Source organism: Branchiostoma belcheri, unplaced genomic scaffold (genome assembly GCF_001625305.1).
Source record: "Branchiostoma belcheri isolate BF01 breed outbred unplaced genomic scaffold, Haploidv18h27 scaffold20, whole genome shotgun sequence".
Classification (NCBI taxonomy): domain Eukaryota; kingdom Metazoa; phylum Chordata; class Leptocardii; order Amphioxiformes; family Branchiostomatidae; genus Branchiostoma; species Branchiostoma belcheri.
Window position 1 is genome coordinate 2,826,582 of NW_017803491.1, and position 21,832 is coordinate 2,848,413.

Consider the following 21,832-nt stretch of genomic DNA (forward strand, 5'->3'; position numbering starts at 1 on the left):
CCATTCTGTAGCTTTACTGAAGTAACAATTTAATTAATCCTCACCTTGTTCACAGGACTGGTGACAGTCTCGATGTGGCCGTCGACGTCAAACGTTGTCTCAAAGTTGGCCTGGCCTGAGCTGGGGCTGTGGGTGGGTAGACAGGACATATATAACACACATTACAGACCCTAGTGGTGAGATAGGGGTCAGGAAGGACAAACATTACCACCACTTCATCATGGAATCTAATGTAGCAATCAGGGTGGTTAGGTAGGGAATCTGAGGAGAATATTAAGTATACACAATGGTATGTGTGGTACATTTTCTTGTTCCAAAGTCAAAGTCTTAGATACCTCAAATAGTACAACAAAAGCATATATCATTTTAGAAGCAATACATGGTGTAACAAAGCTAAGGCTCTCAGACAAGAAACAAAAGTTTGTCACTCAGTTGTTTAATTTTCCTGTATGTATGTCCTTATATAATGCCTTTGAAGAAATGAGATGTTAAAGTTACATGTAGTTTCAATTAGTTTAGGAAAGGGGAGGTTAGTTTTGTTATATTAGGTCTAGGTGTGTAGTTTCTCCCTTCTTGTAGGCAAATTTAGAATTCAATTAACACAAAGAACCACAGTTAGAAACAGCATGCAATCAGTCAATGCCATGTTACATGGTTGTGTTAGGATTAAACCAAGCATGCAGTCCACATCACACAGGTTAGGAAGCCTTCCTACAAACCTTCTAGAGCACCTGGGGTCCAAGAGGCAAAGAAAGAGACAGAAAAAAATTGGGAAGTTTTATGACTATCTTATAAACGTGTGGGAAAGTAAGAAATGGGAGACATGGTGAATGTACTAAGTGTTTTGTAAGATACAACAGATCCTGCACTGAAGTGACAGTTAGTGAGCAAAATTAATTTTTCAATAATTTTTCTTCAGTTTTACAATTCTCTCTTTCTTGAACTTTAATAATAACTGAATGCTTTCCTTATCAGGTGACTTCCTCACCAGATTCTGAAGTTAAAAAGTTTCCAAACGAGCAAAGCTGTTATTTGTGCATTTTAACGCATTATTTCAGCAACATTCACAAAACTGAAGAGACTACTGAAAGCTAATTTCCATCAGTTATAAACACTAAATTTTTTTCAAGAAAGATGTTCTTTCCCAGCACTGTGCAAGACATGTTATCATCTCAAAACACCTGGTAAATACACCAGTCTGGAATCATGAGGAAAGGGTGCAGAACGGAAGAAGAGGAGTTAAGACAACAAAAGAACAGCCTGGGGAGAACCAACCTTCGGACATAGTCGCGAACCAGAGCGTTCAGCATTCTGGGAGGATCAGTCCAACGCAGGCCAGTAATCAACAAGGAAATCAACGCAAGTTAGAAAGGAAGATGGGGAAGAGCATGCTCCCTGGAGACTTGTTAGTGCGATAGGGCAACTTCATCTCCATTCCTTGGTTATTGTATATTTTCATCAAACAGGTTTTGAGAAAAAACTTTTATTTTGAGATGCACAACTAGTGAGCAATCATTGGATATTCAAAGAAATGTGAGTCTTTACAACAACAACAAAAAACTTGCACCTTACAGCAAGTTACATAGGAAAGAAGAACTTCAAACTAAATTACACTTACAAAGAATCAACTCAGAATTATCTGATTACTCCATGTTATATTTTGTGCATGAAATTCATTTCACTTTTTCAACCACTATACAAAAACCAAGGAATTAAAGTGGCATTGCCCATGTGTTACAGAAGATGAGGGAAATGGTAAGGAAGGGAGGAAATGAACTGAGATGAGGCAGTGGGCAGTTTGGACTAGCGACACCATGTTGTACTCTTTCATCCCCATGTGTTAATGGTTTAGTTTATGTGAGTAGCCGGCTTGTACAACCCCACTTCACAACAATTAGCAATCCACACTGATGCTGTGTTGACATGATGTGGATGTTGTTGATGTGGGATGAGTCAACAAAACACGTGTAGTTACACACGACTGTGCACAAATTTGGGATGAGTCAACAAAACATGTGCACACACTACTGTACACCAATTTGCAGACCAACAAAACTTGCGCCTTATTGGTCTCACAAGCTGTTGCCAAAACAAATGCAAATATAAACATAAACACGGAAACTACCGTGGACTAATTACAAGTAACCAATATGTTTGCAGGGTCCTTTCTTAGAAACTTGATGATGTTCACAACAAGGCTTTCCTTAAAGATAAAAAGGAAGTGTCTTTCGTACCTGGACTGTTCTGCGGGTCCCCTTCTTGGGGAGGATTGGGTCACGTCTGGTCTTCCTCCTTGAGACTTTTGTAAGGAACAAGGAAATGATATGTCAACATTAGGATTAAGCAGGCTTTTAATCAGGTACATGTAGCTGGAAAAAATGAGAGAAATACTGTGAATTCATTTATTTTATTTTCAGATATTTTCAGTACTAATTCAATGGAAATACATCTTTGTGGTGTAATGACTTTGCATGTACATTTCCAAATTTGAAGTACAGGTATGTCACCAATAGAGGACGTTAGCCATACCTCTATGACTGGGACTGGCTCACAGAAGCGGAAGGTGTGCATCTTGCCGAAGCGGACGACTGAGTTGTGCTGTAGCATGGTGGTCTCGTAGATTCGCTGCCCGTTGACGTACGTCTCCGCGTCGTGGTTGGTCGGTGTCACCGTCACGACCCCCTCCATGTTGGCGATGACACAGTGGCGCGGTTTCACATTGGGAGAAAACAGCTGTGGAAAAAAAGGAAGAAAAAAATTTGTATCAACAACTTTTATGTATTTCTTTAGCAAACAGATTCTTTGGATTGGAAACTTAAGATATTTCACAATTAAGAAAGCTGCTTCTTGTACCGATGATGATGAGGAAAAATTCGTAATAAAGAAGCTGAATTTGTTCATTTCCAAACATTTTATTTGACCAAAGTCAACTGTAACATAAAGGAGGGCTTACAGGACATAGCATGCTGGCTATCATGCTAGCCCTGTGTAAGATTAAAAATTAGAGAAAATCTGCCTTAGGTTGAGCACAAGGTCCTCCATGCACAGCCATTACCTCCTGTTTATAACCAAGAAAATTAGACTAGTCACACTGCCACCAACAAAAGCAAAGAGGGATGGTTAGCAAGTTAGCATTAATATTAGTTACTGGGTGACAACCACTTACACAACTTTGGCTTTTAGGATTTGGGACAAAACCAATCTTATTGCTTATTTCACTTTTTTTTATTCTCGGTGACAATCAGAACCAATTTGCATATCTACGATCAAGAACTTATTTGCCAAAACATTGTCCTTTTAGGTGTATTTAGCCTGAAAAACAAGCAATAGAATTGCATTAGCCCATGGTTCTCTATGCAGGGGAGTTGTTTTTACCACCCACACAGCAGGAGAAGGTGGCCACCTACCTCCCCTTTGGAGGAGGAGTGGTACCCAGAGTCTGTCTCCGCCACATTCAGCTGTGCCGGTGGGAGGGAGAAGTGCTCAGCTGGGTTAGTGGGTCAGAGGACAGATTGGCTTCTACCAGAAGTAGTGTGGAAACGTCAGGACTAGTAATATGTGTCAGGATGTGGTCTTAGTAGAGTTAATAATGTAAGGTAGAATGATGAAAGAAGGAAGAGAGTCTACCCAGTAAAAAAGACAAGCATTACCCTTTTACCCTGCAAATGGATTAGCCTTGACTAACAAGAACAAGTATCACATTACAAACGCAGCAGTGTACAAGAAAACTCCAAAATTAAACTTTACCACACTTTGCGATAGACCAAGAAAAATCCGCCAACATTTCTCAGCAAATAATCAATTGTTGGTTGACCTTCTAGCAATACTTTATTTTTCATTTGAAAATAACATCCTCTAACACTTTTTCTTGGACTGCTCCTCAATATCTCAAACCTCTTGTTATGTGGAGAAGACTGAACCTCAAGACACCATACATGATTTTACCACTGTGACAATATCCTTCAATGGAAATGCCAAAGCTGCAGTGTGATTATGTAAAGTAGCTTGAGAACTAATCTACCGAAGGTACATGTATAATATAGACATCAGCGCAGACAGTTGTAAGCCTACCTGAAGGTACTGCCCGCTTGTAGCTGACGATCTCTCGCTGCCAACTTCAGTGACATTCGGCTGTAGGCGGTGGAGGCGGGGCTTCAGCATTTCTGAACCATCTGGGATAAAAATAAAATATGGCCGAGTTGAGAAAGAGTCTAGATAAACCTGTCAAGATGGTGCATTGCAACATTTCCTTGAATAAGATAAGGGTAGAAGAGTTTTGTTTGATATTATTGTTATTCAATGTTGCATGCATGGGTTACTAATAAGGCCAGAAGGCTAGATGAAGCTCCAACTTACTCTTGTTAACCAACTTGCCTGAAGACGGCAGAATGAGACAGAGAGAAAAGTAGGGATGAGTGGGGCAGGAATGAGTAACAGATAAAAACTCAGGCTAGAGAAAAGTATCAAGTTGATGAGGATGACAGATGTAGAGTATCTAGTCTTGAAAATACAAGAAAACTGTTCATACTTTCAACTCTATCACTACATTTGTATTAAAACAACTAAAAGAATTTGTCTTACTTTATCAATATCAAAGAGTTGGTGTCAATGGCTACTAAACCTAGCAATCACAAGTAAAACCTAGCAGCTACAGCTATGCTTCCATACTTGACAACACATTTATTTCACCAATAAAACACAGAAGTCTTGTACATGTCAGGAGCTATAAGTCTGTAAAGCACTATGTCTACCATTTTCTAATTATATGAGGAAGCAACACCTATAGTTGAAAACTTGTATAACATGGTGTCCTCTAAGAAAAAGAATACTTCTCAATGCCTTTATCAACAACGGGAGAGGAAAATACGATCTACCACAAATTACTGACATCCACTGACACTGTAGAAAGGGTTTTTAGTTAGATTAAGTAACCCACCAGGGTTGAGCTCCACCATGAAGGGTAGCCTGTCCTGTGGTACAGGTCCCATGTCCTGGTAACTGTCACTCTCGCTGGACTTGCTGCTGCTCTTGGACTTCTTGGGCTTCCGTTTCTGTCCACGGGCGTCAGAGGGACGTCTCTTTAACTGGAAGGCCAGGGTGCCTACAAAAACACAAGGTACGTGAACAACTCTACAACAAATTCAATGGTGGTTTGGAATCCAATGCAGAGGTTTTCTTCAAAGATTGCCATTTTGTAATCTGAAATTCAAGAAGAAGCTGCACGGAGGAAAGTATAGAGCCTATTCCTTAGTGCAAGGCCAGCCCATCAACTTAAAAATTAGACAAATGCATGTATAACTTTTCTAGTAATCCAGGTCAAGCATATATTTAAGTTTTTACAGGAACATTCCTGATAAAACATACCTTTCTGTGCAGGCCAGTCCATTAGGATCTGGAGGGGGCAATCATCATCATCTAGAATCAACTCCCTGCCCCACCCCCCAGTCTCGGTCACAGTGGTACTGCCTGGTGGGAGCTGAACCTGGATAAAATATACATTGCTCAGTTCTCCAGTAAACATGAAATTCTCAGACAAATTAACCTTCTCCTGCTATGGGTATACCTGTGTACAAGATTTGAACTTGTTACAACAAACATCAGCATGTTTAACCATCCAAATGTCATGAGCCAATTACAACATGTATGATGCCTACTTCTAATTGGCTGTGGCACTTGGAAGGTTAAGAAAGCTTGAGCACATGAAATATAATTAGGTTATACTAAAGAAATTACTACTGTAAATCAACAATCATGTACCCTCCAAATTTCTGATGCCCTACAAAGAATCCAAGATACCCACATTTAAGAGTTACACCTTTAACCCTCCCAGTGTTACTGGTTGCTGTGACATTGGAAGGGTTAACTTAATGTAGATACAACTTAACAAATCTGAAACTAAATAATAGGTGAACTTAATGTTCTTCCATGGCTGAAAGAAATAACTGGTTTAAAAGAAAAGAAAACTGGGTCCAATTGATAGTCCTTGTGGTCTGAACTGTATGGTAAGTGTAAGTTAGTAATAATCTTGATGCAGGAAAGAAAACATGCATATTAACAAGAAACAAGGGCCTGAACTTATAAGCAAACTAAGCAAACAGTTGATCTTGAAAGGTGAAAAGGAAATAACTGACAACAGAAAGGATGGAATTTTAAGTTGGGAAGTTAAAAAGGATCACAAAATATTCTAGTGCATACAGCAACTAACAGCAGGCAACATTTTACTTGATCAGATGAAGGCAGTATGTTACAGTTATCCACAAGCTTTTCATACAATGACAGGGAGTGAAGACATGGACATTCAACATATGTAGGGGTGCTAGGGTACTAAATTATAAGCAACTGACATTGCCAAAATAGGTCAAAAAGAAAGAGGAGCAAGTTGTACACTTCTTGCAATAACAATCACAAGGTCTTGAAAAGAATAAAAGACAACCACAGAAAATACATGACAGACAATGCAGGATAAAGTCTCAACAGAAGAGGGGGTAGCTAGTTGTAACCAAAGCCAGTGACAACAGGTGGTACAAGCTTCTGCAGTATCAGGCAGGTGGTTGTTTGGGAGGTGGGGTTCTTGTGATACAACACTGAGGAGGGCTTAGGGAAAGCTAGGGAAAAGCACTGCTGAGCAAATTACAGTTAAAGGAAAGGGAACAGACTAAAACTAGAGGGAAAAGTACAAGACAGCGACAAACTTCCATCATGCTTCACAAAAAAAAAAACAATCCAAGATGGCTGTCTGTCCATCATCTTGAAATATGGCTTGATGGTTCTGTCATCTTTGGGAAAATTGCATGCAGCACAGTGGCAGACACTACGGGAGAAGCCAGCACAAGAGCAGGAGTGGGCAGGAGGGGGAGGGGGGCTACTGTGGTGCAGGGGGCAGGTCAGAGCAAGGTGACGGCACGTAGCAGCAGGGATTACCTCCCTGATGGGGCTGAGGTTGTTGCCTATCCTTCTCCAGGTGGAGGTTCCTGGGGGAAGCTGGACCTACAGGCCAGGAGACACAGAGAGAAGAGAACACGCAAGAACATGGAGCGGCCTGAGTAACCTTGTCCTGCACTGCTTCTGGAAGAAACCATGTTCCCACCAGAAAGCCGTGTCCAGAGACAACTTGCAAGGTTTCCTTGCAAATCGTCCAGGGAATAGGACAAGGATCAGGCCAATAGTTTTGAGGGGCTACGGAGAGTTTTCTACTGGGATGAGCAAGTGGTCACTTCACTCCTTCTACCACAGAACATAAAGAGGGTTTGGTGAGCCAATCACAAGTAAACAGTGGTATACTGAAGTCCCTGACATTGAATATATCAGGAGATATTTTTCCTTATCTTGCTTTCATACATGTACATGTTACGTGGACTGCCTTCATGTTCTATGTTGGAGGAAGTGAAACCATCACACTTGTGCTTTGTTACTGATTAGCCAAGACACAACATAGACAAACATGTTACTAGTGCTGCTGCACTTGTGAACTAGTAAGGTTGGAAGTACATGTACAGGTCATGCAAAACAGTGCAGACAAATGAGAAAAGGAGGCTACTACTATCTAAAATTATACAACATACAGTCAAACCTGTACTAGCGGTCACCTTTGTATAGTGGTCACTCGGCCATAGCGGTCAGTTTTTGCCGGTCCCTTGAATTTTTCCCATTGACGTAAGCATTAAGAATCGTGTCTATAGCGGTCACTGTTCAACGCGGTCAGCGGTCACCCCATTCCGGTCCCGCCGGCATGTCAACACCGCCGATAGCGGTCGCGGCTGGCCGTAACCCGCTAAGCACCACGGCCGTAACACCACCCCACCTCGGGCTACGACCGTTATGAGCCTTGTGATAATTTTCCGATCGCTACATTACTAAAATGTGAACTGAAAATTAGACTCCATATGTGTATGAAATAAAGGAAAACTGGCTTTTGACACGAAGTTTCTGCGGTCGCGGGTGTCTTTGATATCTGCGTTTTCCCCAACACCAGTGCCGTGCGTGCCGCATGGAGCTTTCAATGGACTCGGCCGCTCGGCGAAGATTACGGCAATTATCTTTACAAAAAAACTTAAGAATATCCATATTTGGTTTCTCGATTCCTTGAAATGCGTAGATACGTGCATAGCTTCAGTTTTTCATGGGCATAATTCAAGAAATTTGGCTCGAAAATGCGTTTCGTATTTTTCCAAGATGGCGCATGTTTGCTGCAGAGGGAGGTCAATTGGGGTCATCGGAAGACTCCACTGTAATGGAGGTAGATACACCGAGTTTTATTTAACATCATTAGCGTCAAATGACGTAATTACATTATGAAAACATTTGAAATACATTACTACAGTTAATTTTAGATGTAAATTTAACACTGTAGTGGATATTTTAGAAAAGATATAAGTCTGAAAGGAGAAAATTTTCTGTTGACTACCACATTGGCATAATGGTAGAGGCAGACAACCCACGCGGGGAGAAACCCAAGCCGTAAACAAAGGAGAGTTTTCGCTAAGTTTTCATGTTCAAAAACGACCAAAAACGGAAAGTAACTGGCAACTGACGAACAATTATTTTCCTGTTAACTAAATAGACAGCATCTTGGTACAAAATAACTTATTTACGTGGTTGGAATTCGCTGTGGCGTATGTCGGTCGCGCGAAGCAAGTGTTCACCAAAGAACAAAAACATGGCGATGTCGTTCTCTTCCACTTTTCGACTAACAACAACAACTACTAGTAACGTGGCGATTGCGGAGAAACGATGGCGAAAGCGGAAAGACGGACGCCAAACTTATTCCAAAGGTGGAAGTGATTCGACTGGCAGAGAGAGTGAGAAGAAATCGTCGAAAGCTGAGCTTAGATTAAATGATTTTGCAGTCGATAGAAATTTGTTTGGAGTTGAAAGTTTGTTGCTTGATTTGCTTTCTTTTCTTTAGCCACATGTAGTACTAGTATGTACACAAGAGCAGTAAATGACAACCAGTGATTTTGTATGTTTTAAATTATGTGAATGGTTTCATTGTCCCAGAATAGATGAACTGAATATGTTGAGTGTATGTATCTTTGATGTCAAGTTAATGTTTCCATGCAATATTTCTGTATTTCTTTTTTTTTCAAGCAAGTACAAAATAAAGTACAACTAAAGCAAAAGAACAACAAATTATTGAACTAAGACATGTACATATAAAAGGGGTTTACCTTTGCAAATGTATGTATTCATATGTTTCAGAATAAAGACATCACTGTTGGTACTCAAAGCATGTGTCCCTTTTTTTGGGGGGGGGGGGTCAACTAACCGGCTGTTTCTCTATAGTGGTCACCTGGCCATAGTGGTCAAATTTGGCCAGTCCCTTGAGTGACCACTATAGGCAGGTTTGACTGTAGTTGGAAACTTTAGCATCTTTGGTATTTTTTTGGCTTAAAGATGGACCAGAATGTATGAGGGGTAGGTGAGTATAAAAATATAAAATGTATAAAATGAAATTGTTTTCAAGCTAACATTTTGTACATTTTAATTTTCTTTTATACAATATTACATGTAACTACCATCTCTCCGTCCCTCTGAACTTTTCTGATCCACACCTAAGCATTAGAAAAGTGTGTGTGGGTGCAGATATAAACAACAGGGACTACAGTTTTGAAACATTGTTAGCAAAAGTTATACATACATTCCTAAGTCTGGAGGTAGATTGCTAAGAAAGGGGAACGGAAAAGTGAAATAACATTGCGGGAAGTACTACTTGCTCTAACATAAGCAAGTGGCAACACAATGCTTCATTCACAAGATATTGTAATGTCTATTTGAAGAGCCGTCATAAAATGTCCAAGTTGATATACCAGTGCCATAATACACGACACTTCTTTATAAGACCTCATAGTATATGTTAGAAGGTATTTTCTTCTTTTTTTCATCAAAAAAGAACCTTTACCTGTGTTCTATTCAAAAGAATTAAAAGTGACACTATCACAGGTACCAAGAGATAATACAGATACATAGCAAAACATGGATTATCAAGGCTCCATACCAACTTTGCCTGGAAATGACAGTTGTATTTCAAGAAGTCTTCTTCACCTGTTATACTTTTGTGAAATAGGAGGTATTTGATGTAACCTTCTAAAGAGAAACAATTGATCAACAACAATCAGATGCCTTAAAAGTTAGCTATAGACCCATTGCCTTTTCTTTTGACTTCTTACCTGTACGAGGCAGTAGTCCAGGGGGTCCTCCTTGTCTAGGCCGTACTTCTCCAAGGATTCCTTCACCACGAACGCAGCCGTGTCATTGGTGGAGAGCAGGAGAGTTTTGTAGGGCACCTCTGGTTTGATAGTTTCAGCATACACTTTCAGGGTGCCACCTAGGTAAGAAGAAATAAATTATCTTATTTACAAATAAGACAATGTGTGTGGCACAGTCCTCAAAGGCAGCATAGCTACTTGTACTTTTGCAAAGTTGCCCATATGCTATTGGAAAGTTTCCTATATGCAACATCACTTACAATAAATTCAGGTATCTGTTATTTGTTTGTGTATTTCTATGCGTAGACCACATCATTGTAAAGACGCGTGATTGTATGTTTCCATGTTTATGGGTTCAGCTAACCGTATTTGACCCTGACCGTACCTGAGCTTGGCCCGCTCATGAACTGCTGTAGTTTCTTCTCCAGTTTCTGCTGGCGTCTCCGCCTCATGACGGCCTCGGGGTTGGAGATGGAGCGCGTGAAACCGGATTCCGGCAGTTCCTGGTACAGTTTCTCTGCTGCAGACTCCTCGCCTTGTGGGGAGGTGGGGGTCTGGGACAGGACATATATAGATTAGTCATCTTACAAAAACTTCAGCTTTTTTTCATTATAGCTGTTTGAAACACTGCACCAGATATTATATAGCCTCCCTTAACATCAATCAGTTATTGACTACTTGAGGTTGTCAAATCAAAGTGAAATCTGATGTATAATCATATTTAAGATGTCATGCAATTTATACATCAGTTTATGTACATGCAATTTGTTCATGCCTCATGCTGTATAATTTCCATGCACACAAAGCCAGGCTTCACTGTTTGAAATTAATTTTGTAAAAATTCTCTCAGTTAAAAATTCACCCTGATCCCTTATTTGATCATAATCATGCAAATTTCTCATGCAATGATTGTGGATTTTACATGCATATGAACCTGAAATCACTCTGTGCCCAGAATCCATTGTTCATTTTGAAAAAATTGTGAGGATAAAATTTGACATTTTCTTTTTTGAATTTACTGATTTAGAACTGGCTATCTGTCAATCAATTCTAAAAAATCGAAGTAGCTACATGGCAATTTTTTTGTTTTTATTAATACTATTAACAATTTGTCATTTGACAACTGGTTCAATATTGAAGAAGAATTTTTCAATAGATTAATAGCAGTGCCTTTGCAAATTAAGTTCATCACTGCCAAGATTGATAATCAGTCTCAAACCATAAAGTAGTAGGGGTAAGAGGTATCAGAAAAATGATAGCTAGAAGTTCTCTACAAAGCTTTTAGGTGATGGCAGAGCTGGAACAGATGTAAAGGACTGGATTTTAGGGGTAGGGTGCTTTCAGTAATGATGGAGTGAAATGTGAGAAAGTTGTGAAAAGTTCAAAACCTACATCATCCTTGGGAAGGGATACCTTAGGAGAATTCTCCTTGCCCTTCAGAGCTAGAGCCTCTTTCTTTTTCTTCTTCTTCTCCTCTTTCTTCTCTTTCTTGGAGGGTTTCCTCTTGAAGTTCTGCATGACAGACTTGTCTTCAAAGTAGTCACCAGTACCCTGAAATTATCATATCAATTATCAGTTGGCAGGTTAAACAATTCATTGCACCAAACTTGACAACCTTGCACTTTCTCAAACGTCTTATTGCTATTTCTTAAAAACCATCATGTATTATATTCAAACCAAGGCAAGGGATGCAGCCCTTGGTTTCACAATAAACACAATTACTTTCAGTTGTGAGAAAGTATTTCTTGGCTGCTTCAAACCCTGATAAAACAAACATTGGGTAGAGTTTCCATGATTCCCACTGAGTCACTTAGTGGCACCCTCTGCAGCCTGTCTTGAATTACAACACACTAGTAGGGCAACATCCTTTGAACTTTACTCAGACTCATTAGACACTTGCTGTTTCTTAAGAATCACAGGCCTTTTCCATAATCCTGGCAATCAAGAATCTAAGTAGAGGGGCTTTGGAAATTTGTACATTTCTTCAAATGACAACTTTATATATACTGTATAAATATGTTCTTTCTGACTTTGTATTGCCTCAATTCTTGTAGCACACAAAAGAAAAGATCATGGGCAAAACTATTTGCCAATTTACTAAATGCACAGCACTGGCATCTCCCTTATTACATCCTAGTGTGAGGATGTCCCATGTTTGTATCTACAGCACAGATAGTGTGTAATCAAGAGTGATCAGCAGACATACGGAAACGTTGAGGTTGTCCTCCCTCTTGAGCAGGAAGCGCCCTTCCCGGTCGTCCTTGTTCCAGTTCAGCTGCACCAACAGAGGCTTCTCGTTGTCATCCAAACGGCGCTCCTCTGGAAACACAAACGCACAATTTGTAACTCATACAAGCAACAAATAATATGGGTAAATTTAAACTGAACTTAGTATGGATTTTCATAGGAGAAAATTTATTTTTTCGCGTTACTACAAATTCTTTTTTCCAAGGGGACTTAATTTTGCAGTCGTAAGCAAGATTTGATGACAGTTATGCTTAGTGTACATGTACAAATGTACTTGTTCTACTTATATGGTAGCTTCGGATATCTTGCTTATATTTTGAAACAGTAACTGTTAGTATCAGTAATGTATGAGCTACTGGTTGTTAACAGTTACTGTCTTGACCTTTGAAATAACATAACAACTAAACAGAGCTATCTACCCCTTTGGCTCAAAATATAGACACTGGTGCCTTCAGACAAATGCTAAGATCTCCAAGCATGTTGAACTATAATTACATCCACCCTTTGCTTTAACACTAGAGTTGGCATCAGTTCAAACCAACCGCCCACACACAAAACCTTCCCTGCAGTTCCAGATAACTTTCATAACTCCTGCCTTAATACCTCTGTTGAACGCTGTCCAAATCCTAAAACAGCCATCTTACCCATGCTATTACTTTTTGGATCCCTGGAGCTTCAAACACTTACAGGGATGGAGGGGTGTGGAGGATTTTTTTAATCCAAACTGGTCCAAAAGTATCAGCTTTGAAGAGGTATCACCAAAACTCCTGTAGTGTTGACTTTATAGAATGACTAATAAAGACGTTTTATTCCCAGGGCTGTCGAGTTTATAGATATTTAACTGTGCCAATACAGTAGGCCTCTATTTAACTAGACATCGTTCACTGTATGACCATTGAGTGGCCAAAATTGGATTTGTCTTTTTTGTGCGACCCTTACTTCAACAAAAATACAGAGGAAGCCGCTTAGTTGCACCACGTATTTATATACGTGGTGCAACTACATACATATATGTACAAAGCTTCACTAAGAATAGGAAGCACACTGCAAAATATTACTTAAAAGACAACAAAACACATAAAACGTTGAAAGCTTTCTTCTTTGTCTATAAAATTAGCTGAGCAATCTGTCAAAGATTTGTTCGCTGAGGGGTCGCAGCCTCTAGTGGAAAATCAAAGGGGGTGTAAGTGAGCGATGATACAGCTTGACAACTTTTAGCCTCTGGCGGAGACACACTGCTAGGAAAAATACTGTTACAACTTCTGGTTTCCATTTAGAACCACCCCCGAGTAGACAGCTAAGATTGGCCTTATCCCACTCAGGGCAACCTTGGGCAAAGAGGCGACATTTTAAGTTACATGTAGACTCAATCCCAAAAGAGTTTTCAAAATTCAAGAAATAGATCTATCACATTTACCATACCTGTCTGCTTCCAATATTGACAGTTATAACTTTTAAGTTTAACCTTCTCCCTATTGGATCTCAGTGTACCAATATTTATTTCCTACTTGGATAAGTACATGGCAGTGAAAAGGTTAACTCTATATAGAGAGTTGCAAGACAAGGCCACTAGGATCAATATGGCAAAGTCTACATAGTTTGTTTAAATGACAAGTCACTACTCTTGCTTATCACCTGGTTAGACTCTGTAATATCTGAAGTATCACTATTCACAGTTAAGACTAAATAATGCTGGGCTGGCTTCCCTCAGGAAGGAAGTATTATATTTTACAGATAGGAAGTATTATATTATACAGACAAGGTTCAGTATGGCATGACCCTGAACTGATTACTGAGGGCTGATAAAGACGAATTAGTATTCCATTGGCGTAATATCAGGAGAGTTTGTACACTATCCTTGGCGAAACATTTTACACTTTTCTTATTTACACATACACTGTACCCCTCCCTATCTTTCCTGGATCAGCCCTAACAACCCCCTCCCCTGGGTACTGAGTACAGACAGTAGCAGCTGCACCCTGTCTCACACCTGTGTTTCTGTAATCGCACCACAGGCTGTCTGCAAGGGGTTAGGAACTCACATCTTAGGGGACATTCCGAACTTCAAGACATGGGAAGGGGTGCATTTCGAAACAAATTGGAAACTGTTCCAAAATTATGCAAACCAGAAAGGTACACAAACAACACACACAGAAAATTGTAGAATTTCAAAGTTGCATATTCTTGAAGTTGTCTTCCTCCAATTGTTATACAGACTATTTTCCAGGATGAGAAACCCAAGTTTTTTTAGGCCAGCCAGACCTTATCCAACAGTTCTGACAAAGCCAAGCCTCCCAGGCTCTAAGTTTGTGTGGGCGATCTGTACTCCACATGTGTGACAGTGTCTAATGCCAACACCATGTGAAGACCTAACTGCACATAAACTTTACAAAGTCAACCTTTTCGACAAAGGACTTGGCCAAGAACACAGTTTATGTGCGGTTGGTTAAAATAACATCTCAACTTGTGCCAGTGAGAGAACCATTTCTGAGAATCACAGTTTTCTCTGGTTTCAGTATGTCAAGGAAGTTTAGATTATTTTGATAAATTAGCTAAATCAACTTCCCAAACTCAGCTCTTTCCCTTCTTGGTTGATGTAAATAAATTTCCTTTATGAATTAGTTTCTTGGATCTCCTTTTGGTATATACATCTACATGGTTAGTTGTATCTTTGTTATATTTCAGAAGGAGAACAACCTATGTTCTAGAAACACTGATCCAAACCATCACCTTGTTCTGTATCAAGTTAAATCCCCACTTTTGAACATGATGTTTACCACACACACATGACTAGTGATAACAGAAAAGTCTGGCTTGTAACAGGGCACAACCTGGCACATGCTATCCCTTTCAACAGCTATCAATCTCCTGCTACAGACAAACAGAAACTCTTGACTTGATTCGAAGGCAAGATGTCTGTTCTAATCTAAGTTCTAACAGACATCTTCTCCTCAAACTAAGGTTTTGGAGCTGGTAAGCATTTAATTGACAATCAGGCAAAAATATCATGATAGTGAGAGCTAACTCAATTTGTATATGAATGTTTTTGGCATTGCAACAATGAAAATGCTATCAATACAAGGTATGACGTTATCATATCAAGCTCACAAAGAGAAATGATAAATTAGACTTTTGCACCTGCACTTGCTTTATTTTCATCCTCAAATTTACTATTGAACATAATGTTACAGAAATAGGTGATAAATCAAAACCAGTCGGTGTAACTTTCCTTTGATTTTGAACAATCCTAAACAGTTGCTTAGAGCTAAGCCTTGGGTTTTCCATTCTCAACCTGGTTCCCATCAAGAATGGGATACTGATTTATTTACTTTCACCATGAGGCATGTTTACTGTTCATTCCAGACAATGCCACTTCTCAGGACAACCTTAGCCCTACGCTTCACATTCAGCATTCTCGTAATTACTACAGAACTTAACTTTAAGAAGTTGAACTATGCTTTCTTGTATAAATAATTGAGATACTTGCTGTCAGTCTGAGTGAGATATATGTATAGTTGTTTGCTAGCTGTGGTGGCCATGTTAGAAGAGGCAGGATTAGGCAGTGGGCGTCAGGGGAGCCTTGTTAGACCATATGGGACAAGGTTACCTGCCCGCAGAGGGACAACAACTATAAACATGCCACCCTGCTTAGGGACGGATCTGTCAGTGAACTGCTACTGGGTAGAGCTTTATACAACATGGGAGAAACAAAAGTTTACTGTCTTGAAGAGAAGTAGAAGAGAATTAAATAGTTAATGGAAAGCAGTAAACAAATAATATATCGGATATACCCAGCAGATCAAGATTTAGAGTGTCCAAAGGTTGACAACTGTAAAAGCAAGGTTGTTGAATCATGAGGTAATGCAATTTAATTTTGACAGCTGTTCAGTCTCCAAATATTAATAATTTCACATACTGTAAAATGTTTTTAATTCAACTTTCTTCACCTCTGAGGCTCCGTCATTGCTGATGAATAGAACTGCTTCTCTTGTAAAGGACAGTTTGTTTTTTCGCAGCGAAACTGGCCAAAAACAGAATTTAGAAAGGGATACTGATACTAGTGATAGTTTTACACTTCCAACATGACTTTCCATCCTTCACACTTTACTCAATTAGGCAGGGGTCAGCCCATATATCTGTGAGCCCCCAGCATATGTCCTTTACTTCACCCTGACAAACATTCCTGTCATTCTGAACACTGGACACTGAGCTTTCAAAACAACCCAGCGGAAGTCACACCATCAGGAGATATGGTAGGGCTGCATGCCCTTGACTTTACGAGGGGGGCGATTTTAAACGCTGGTCAGTTAAACCTGGAATGTCTTTTTACATTTCAAAGCTACCATGTTGAAAGTCACACTTTCCAAACAGTGACAGTAAAAAGAACTACCTGTACATATCACATGAAAGCAGATGCTTTTCTCTATCATGTTTTATTCATATTTGTCAAAATACATTTTGCTAACGTAGTGATATTTCAGGAAACTGTAACAAATAGGACTTATCTTTTTTTACAATCACAGGACAAAAGGCTTCAAAGCAAACAAGTACCATAATTTATTTAAAGGGAAGATTTCCTCCTACTGTTGTATACACACACAGCAAAGAAAGGCTACAATGTAATTGGTAAGAGTCATATTCCCCTGAGATATTTATCTTTTAGACAGATAACTTTTGTCTAGTGTGGAAGCAGGAAATTAGACCAGAAAATTAGTCTAATTCCTCAATTCGTTATGCTTTGAAAGAATAACAGTGGTTTTGAATTTTTTTTTTCATGAACAGCTTTTCTGAGTCACTAGAAACATATTCCAGAAAGATTTCAAAATGAAAAATTTCCTGTTTACAGGGAAATGAACAACATGGAATGTTTAGGTATGCCCCACTGACAGGCCAAGGTTGTAGTGTAGGGAAAGGTATGCAGGGTGAAGAATGTGATTTTCCTCTGTGAAAAGGAGTTTGTGTTAGTGGCAGTGTGTGGGCAGTGACATGGGACATGTGTCTTCAGTCAGCAGCCTATTCAGGGTCCTGTACAGGGGTCATTGGCAAAATAGGGCATAGCTTCAACAGCATTGGTTTGTTTGTTGGTTAGTTGCTAGGTTGAGTCGAGAATGGTTTGCAATTTTGAAAAGTCACATAAACACTTTCACTATTTTTTTTCTTTGAGGGCATAGCTCGACACAAATAAATGACTAAGCATTGAGCCCCCTAGCAGCTCACATCCAAACAACAGATCACAGAAATATCAATGGATAAAACAATGGTGCTTTGTTAAGAAGTTTGCTAACATGAAACTCCGAACATGAAAGAATGTGCCTGATTATTTATTCCAATCACATCTCCCCACGTCCAATAACATTCCATCTCTCAATGATGATTGACAAGCACAAGACTTCATACAAAGGGTGGTGACAAGTCTCAACAGCTTTTCAAAATTCACAAATATTTTCGAAATGAATGGACACTTCAAAATCAAAGACTATAATTCTTTAGTTGTGGCCATGTTTTGATGTACAGTATAACTTGTTGATGTCAATAATAATTGCATTATATCTATAATACACAGCTATGAATAATATAATAATTTTATTAATATATAATAATAATAACTAAAAATCTCACCTCCATTTGCATGAACTTCATACAGGCCATATACAGGCGTAGTCAACATCCGCATGTCTGGGCGGAATTTCTCCACCAACGTCTCGATAACGGCTGCAGTCGTAGCCGTACTGGACACACGGATACACTTGGTGGTGACTCTCTCCTTCGAGTCTGTGTCTTGGTGGAAAAAACGCATGACGCCATGGAACTCCAGGTCCTATGCAATAAGAAAAAAAATTGTCAGGCATATCATAATTCATATTCAATTCTTTAGCATATAGTGCTATATCAAGTCTATTTTGCAAAAGCATGAAATCATTATGAAATCCATTATGAATTTGTGATCCTCAAAATTATGCTAATGTGACCAAAATGTTATGTAAACCTTCAAAGCTACAATTGAAATGAGTTAAGGGTATTTTTCAGCGGCTCCAAACTGTTAGACAATAGTGTATAATCATAACAAAAACTCAACTATTCTCTAGAGAAATCATCCTATGCAGAAGCTGAACCAAACAAATACTTCAGATATTGCCTACATTTCAAATCTAATTTAAAATACCAGGTCTTCTGGATTAGAGAAATAATTGCATACATATCTCTCCTGGCTGCAATCCAATACCCTTGATTTGATTACTGTCCCGTGGTGACAATTGCCATGTAATATATGCCACCATAAAACAAGCACCTGTTTGGCCACGAGACACGCCAATATTTTATCACACAACAAGGCACAATCACATAGCAAATATTTCATAACAGGGGCTTCCAACAAAAACACTGTGGGGACACTACCCTTGCAAGAGGGAATAGAATAATTAACAGTAACAACCGTATCTGCCTACTATTGAGTCAGTCATGGATTTTATCAGTTACGTCAGTTCTGTTGCCATGACAACTTGATCAATTCTGATAATCAGTTATCTTAATCATTCATCTTTATTAATGCAAAGAATCTTGAAAAAAATGCAAGTGACTGTGACTACACCTATATCTTTGCAAAAAGAGCTACGTACATATGTAAACTTACTGGACCTAGCAGTGAACCTGTAATTGTGAGAAACTTAGAGAGGCTATCCTATACCTCCCATTAGACCCAAGAAACATATCGGTTGTTAGTGCACGGCATTCAGTGGCCCCATTACAGGATTGCCCATGCTTGAATGCTCCAATGTCACTGTAAAAGCCAAGCAGAAACTTGATGTGGACAAGGGCACCAAGGAATTTGCCCCCTTTTGTTCTGGCACTGCTTGGTACTAACTTCTTGTTGTGTGGACAGACTTGGGGCTGTTAGACCCTTACACCTGCCAGGATAGTATGGTCCTAATTGGTACCAAAAATTAACCACAACATCTTGTGTAAGAAGCGTATTTCCGAGACATGTGACATAAAAACAGTACATAGCAGGAAATCTTATGTCATTTTAATATTTCACTCAACTCCTACTCCAAATCCTTTTCCTAACAAAATTATTTCTTTACCAAACTGTCTCTTTACCAAACAATACACTTCACTTATTACATGGAACTTTCCAAATGTTTTCTTCCTAACTTGGAACTTTTCAAACTCTTCTCTGACCCAAATGAACACTCATCCATTGAAATTCCATGCTGCATTCTTCACAGAATTCTTCCCATTTACAGATCTCTCTTTTCAAAGGGGGTCATTGACTAGTGGATGAACGGTTGCCATTCAAACAGTGTGAGAATGCTTACAAAAACAGAGGAAACATGCCTGGAATGGAATGAGAAAGTGGAGGAGTGACTTGTTAATTGCTTTACAAACTGCTAACGATCAAATAATTGGGTGCAAGTTCATATAATGACCCCCTTTCACAAATGGATGCTCCCCATGCCTAATGAATATTGTGAATATGTACAATGGGATGCCCCACCCCCTAGGTGGCAGCCATGCTTGTTTACATTTCAGGGTCAGGATAAACAAAAGTGATACAGTCAGCAGTCATGGGAGATGAGTTGGAATGTCCAGATTTACATGATACAGAAGTCTTGCATACTTTCCCTGACCTGGACTTAAAATGTCCACCTGCAAATTGTAACTCGCAAACAAAAATAGAAATTAGGGAAAACTACCAAATGCAGTGTTATATTTAGGAGTAAATATACATTTGGATAGTTCACAGCAAGCTACTTTTAGTCAAGTATGTTATGAAAAGTTATGATCTCTAGTAAGTCACTCTTTGGCACAGTATGGACATATTGAAGCTATGTATATATGTGCTTGCCAACACCGTAACTTTTATCAACATAAAAATGTATTGCAATACCCAATCTCTACCTGAACATAAAATTACGTAACCCATAATGAAGCAAAGCACTTTGGTATATTACTAGGATTAGAAGCTAATCCTTTGAGTGAGTAGAGCTGTAAAACTTTGGGCTTGAAGTCAATCTTTGCAAATATGGCAACACTCTCAAGGTTGTACAGCAACTGATCAGAGCCAGAAGATTATGAGGCAAGAAATGTATGTAAAATCTCATCCATCTAGCAAAGGAAGGACCCATGCCCGTAGCCAGGATTTTGAATGGGGGGGTTCTTCCCGCTGCTTGAGGGGACCTCGAGCGCCGTACGCGCGAGGCGAGCGCCGAAGGCACGAGGTTCCTAGGGGGGTCCGGGGGCATGCTCCCCCGGAAAATTTTGAAAAATGAACCTTCTAAAATGGCATTTCGTGCATTTTCAAGAGGATTTCCAAGAAAAAATCAGAGATAGATTTTTATTCAATGACAAAGGGAGCAGTTTTCTACATAAAATGTGGACCAAAAAGTGGACCTTTACTTAAAATGTGGACCAAAAAGTGGACCTTTACATAAAAAGTGGACCAAAAAGTGGACCTTTGAGCCTTGTGGGGGGGTTCTTCCGAACCCCCCGAACCCCCCCTGGCTACGGGCATGGGACCTACACTAAAAATCACAATGGTAAAAATGTACAAAATCAAACAATGCAAGCTTACATTTACTGATTTAGCATACTGGTTTCATCATTTGTTTCAGTGTCACTCTTTAAACATTTTACTCTTGCTTGTAATTCTTCACCCCCTCTCATCAATGGAATTTGAGCTGAGCTAAGAAGGAGAATTAGAAGTTCACAACAATACTATCTATTCAATTTCATGTGGCATAGCAGTGCAAATCTACATGGTCATGCCATTTTCAAGGACACAAAGGTATTGACTAAAGTGCCCTTATCAAGTTCACCTGTGAGATTTACTATCTAAATTCAGTACAGGGGATTACTGTATAATCTCCCACATAGACACACGCTTTTTACAATATTGCTACTACAAAATAACCCATCATTCTATATCTTCTTGACAATCTAATACACAGCTACAATCTTAGCCTGGCACACATAATGGACAGCCCTTAGTGTGTCATCCCTAAGCTATGAATACTGATCAGTCCCCAGTTATTTCACAATGTGTGCCTCCCCTGCCATGACAGATGTGAGCGGTTCATGACTGGCTGGCTTACATCCTGCCTCTGCCACCAAATTGAATTGACAATTCATCAAAGTCTGCTCCCAACATTGATGTAATTATGAGCCTGGACCTTTACTGTAACCGAAGTCACACCAAACAAACATCAAGTGTAATAGCATACACGTTCCTCTAGAATTGAGAACAAAACTATCCTCAGAGCTGTGTTGTTTGTAATCTCTTGTCTAGTACAGTAATACAAAGTTCAAGAAAAAAAGTCTTCCAAAGTTTATGAAACAAGACAGTAAAATTTGCTCCTCATAGCAAAGACTGAGGTTTGCCT

At 39.4% G+C, this 21,832-nt stretch overlaps 1 protein-coding gene across 4 annotated transcripts in view; it reads right to left on the reverse strand.

Annotated features, from left to right (window-relative positions):
* Window positions 1-21,832, reverse strand: part of LOC109469128 (afadin-like) — a 72,383-nt gene that overhangs the window by 34,890 nt on the left and 15,661 nt on the right. For 3 of the 4 annotated variants that reach the window (XM_019767519.1, XM_019767520.1, XM_019767517.1), the window contains exons 2-12: window positions 18,072-18,270; window positions 12,412-12,524; window positions 11,598-11,756; window positions 10,591-10,759; window positions 10,167-10,324; window positions 5,365-5,482; window positions 4,937-5,101; window positions 4,072-4,172; window positions 2,530-2,733; window positions 2,235-2,302; window positions 45-126 (exon numbers count right to left, since the gene is read on the reverse strand). In XM_019767519.1, coding sequence (XP_019623078.1) covers window positions 45-126; window positions 2,235-2,302; window positions 2,530-2,733; window positions 4,072-4,172; window positions 4,937-5,101; window positions 5,365-5,482; window positions 10,167-10,324; window positions 10,591-10,759; window positions 11,598-11,756; window positions 12,412-12,524; window positions 18,072-18,270 — 1,536 coding nt within the window. The remainder of the gene's footprint in view (window positions 1-44; window positions 127-2,234; window positions 2,303-2,529; window positions 2,734-4,071; window positions 4,173-4,936; window positions 5,102-5,364; window positions 5,483-10,166; window positions 10,325-10,590; window positions 10,760-11,597; window positions 11,757-12,411; window positions 12,525-18,071; window positions 18,271-21,832) is intronic. The other variant, XM_019767518.1, reaches the window with a different exon arrangement.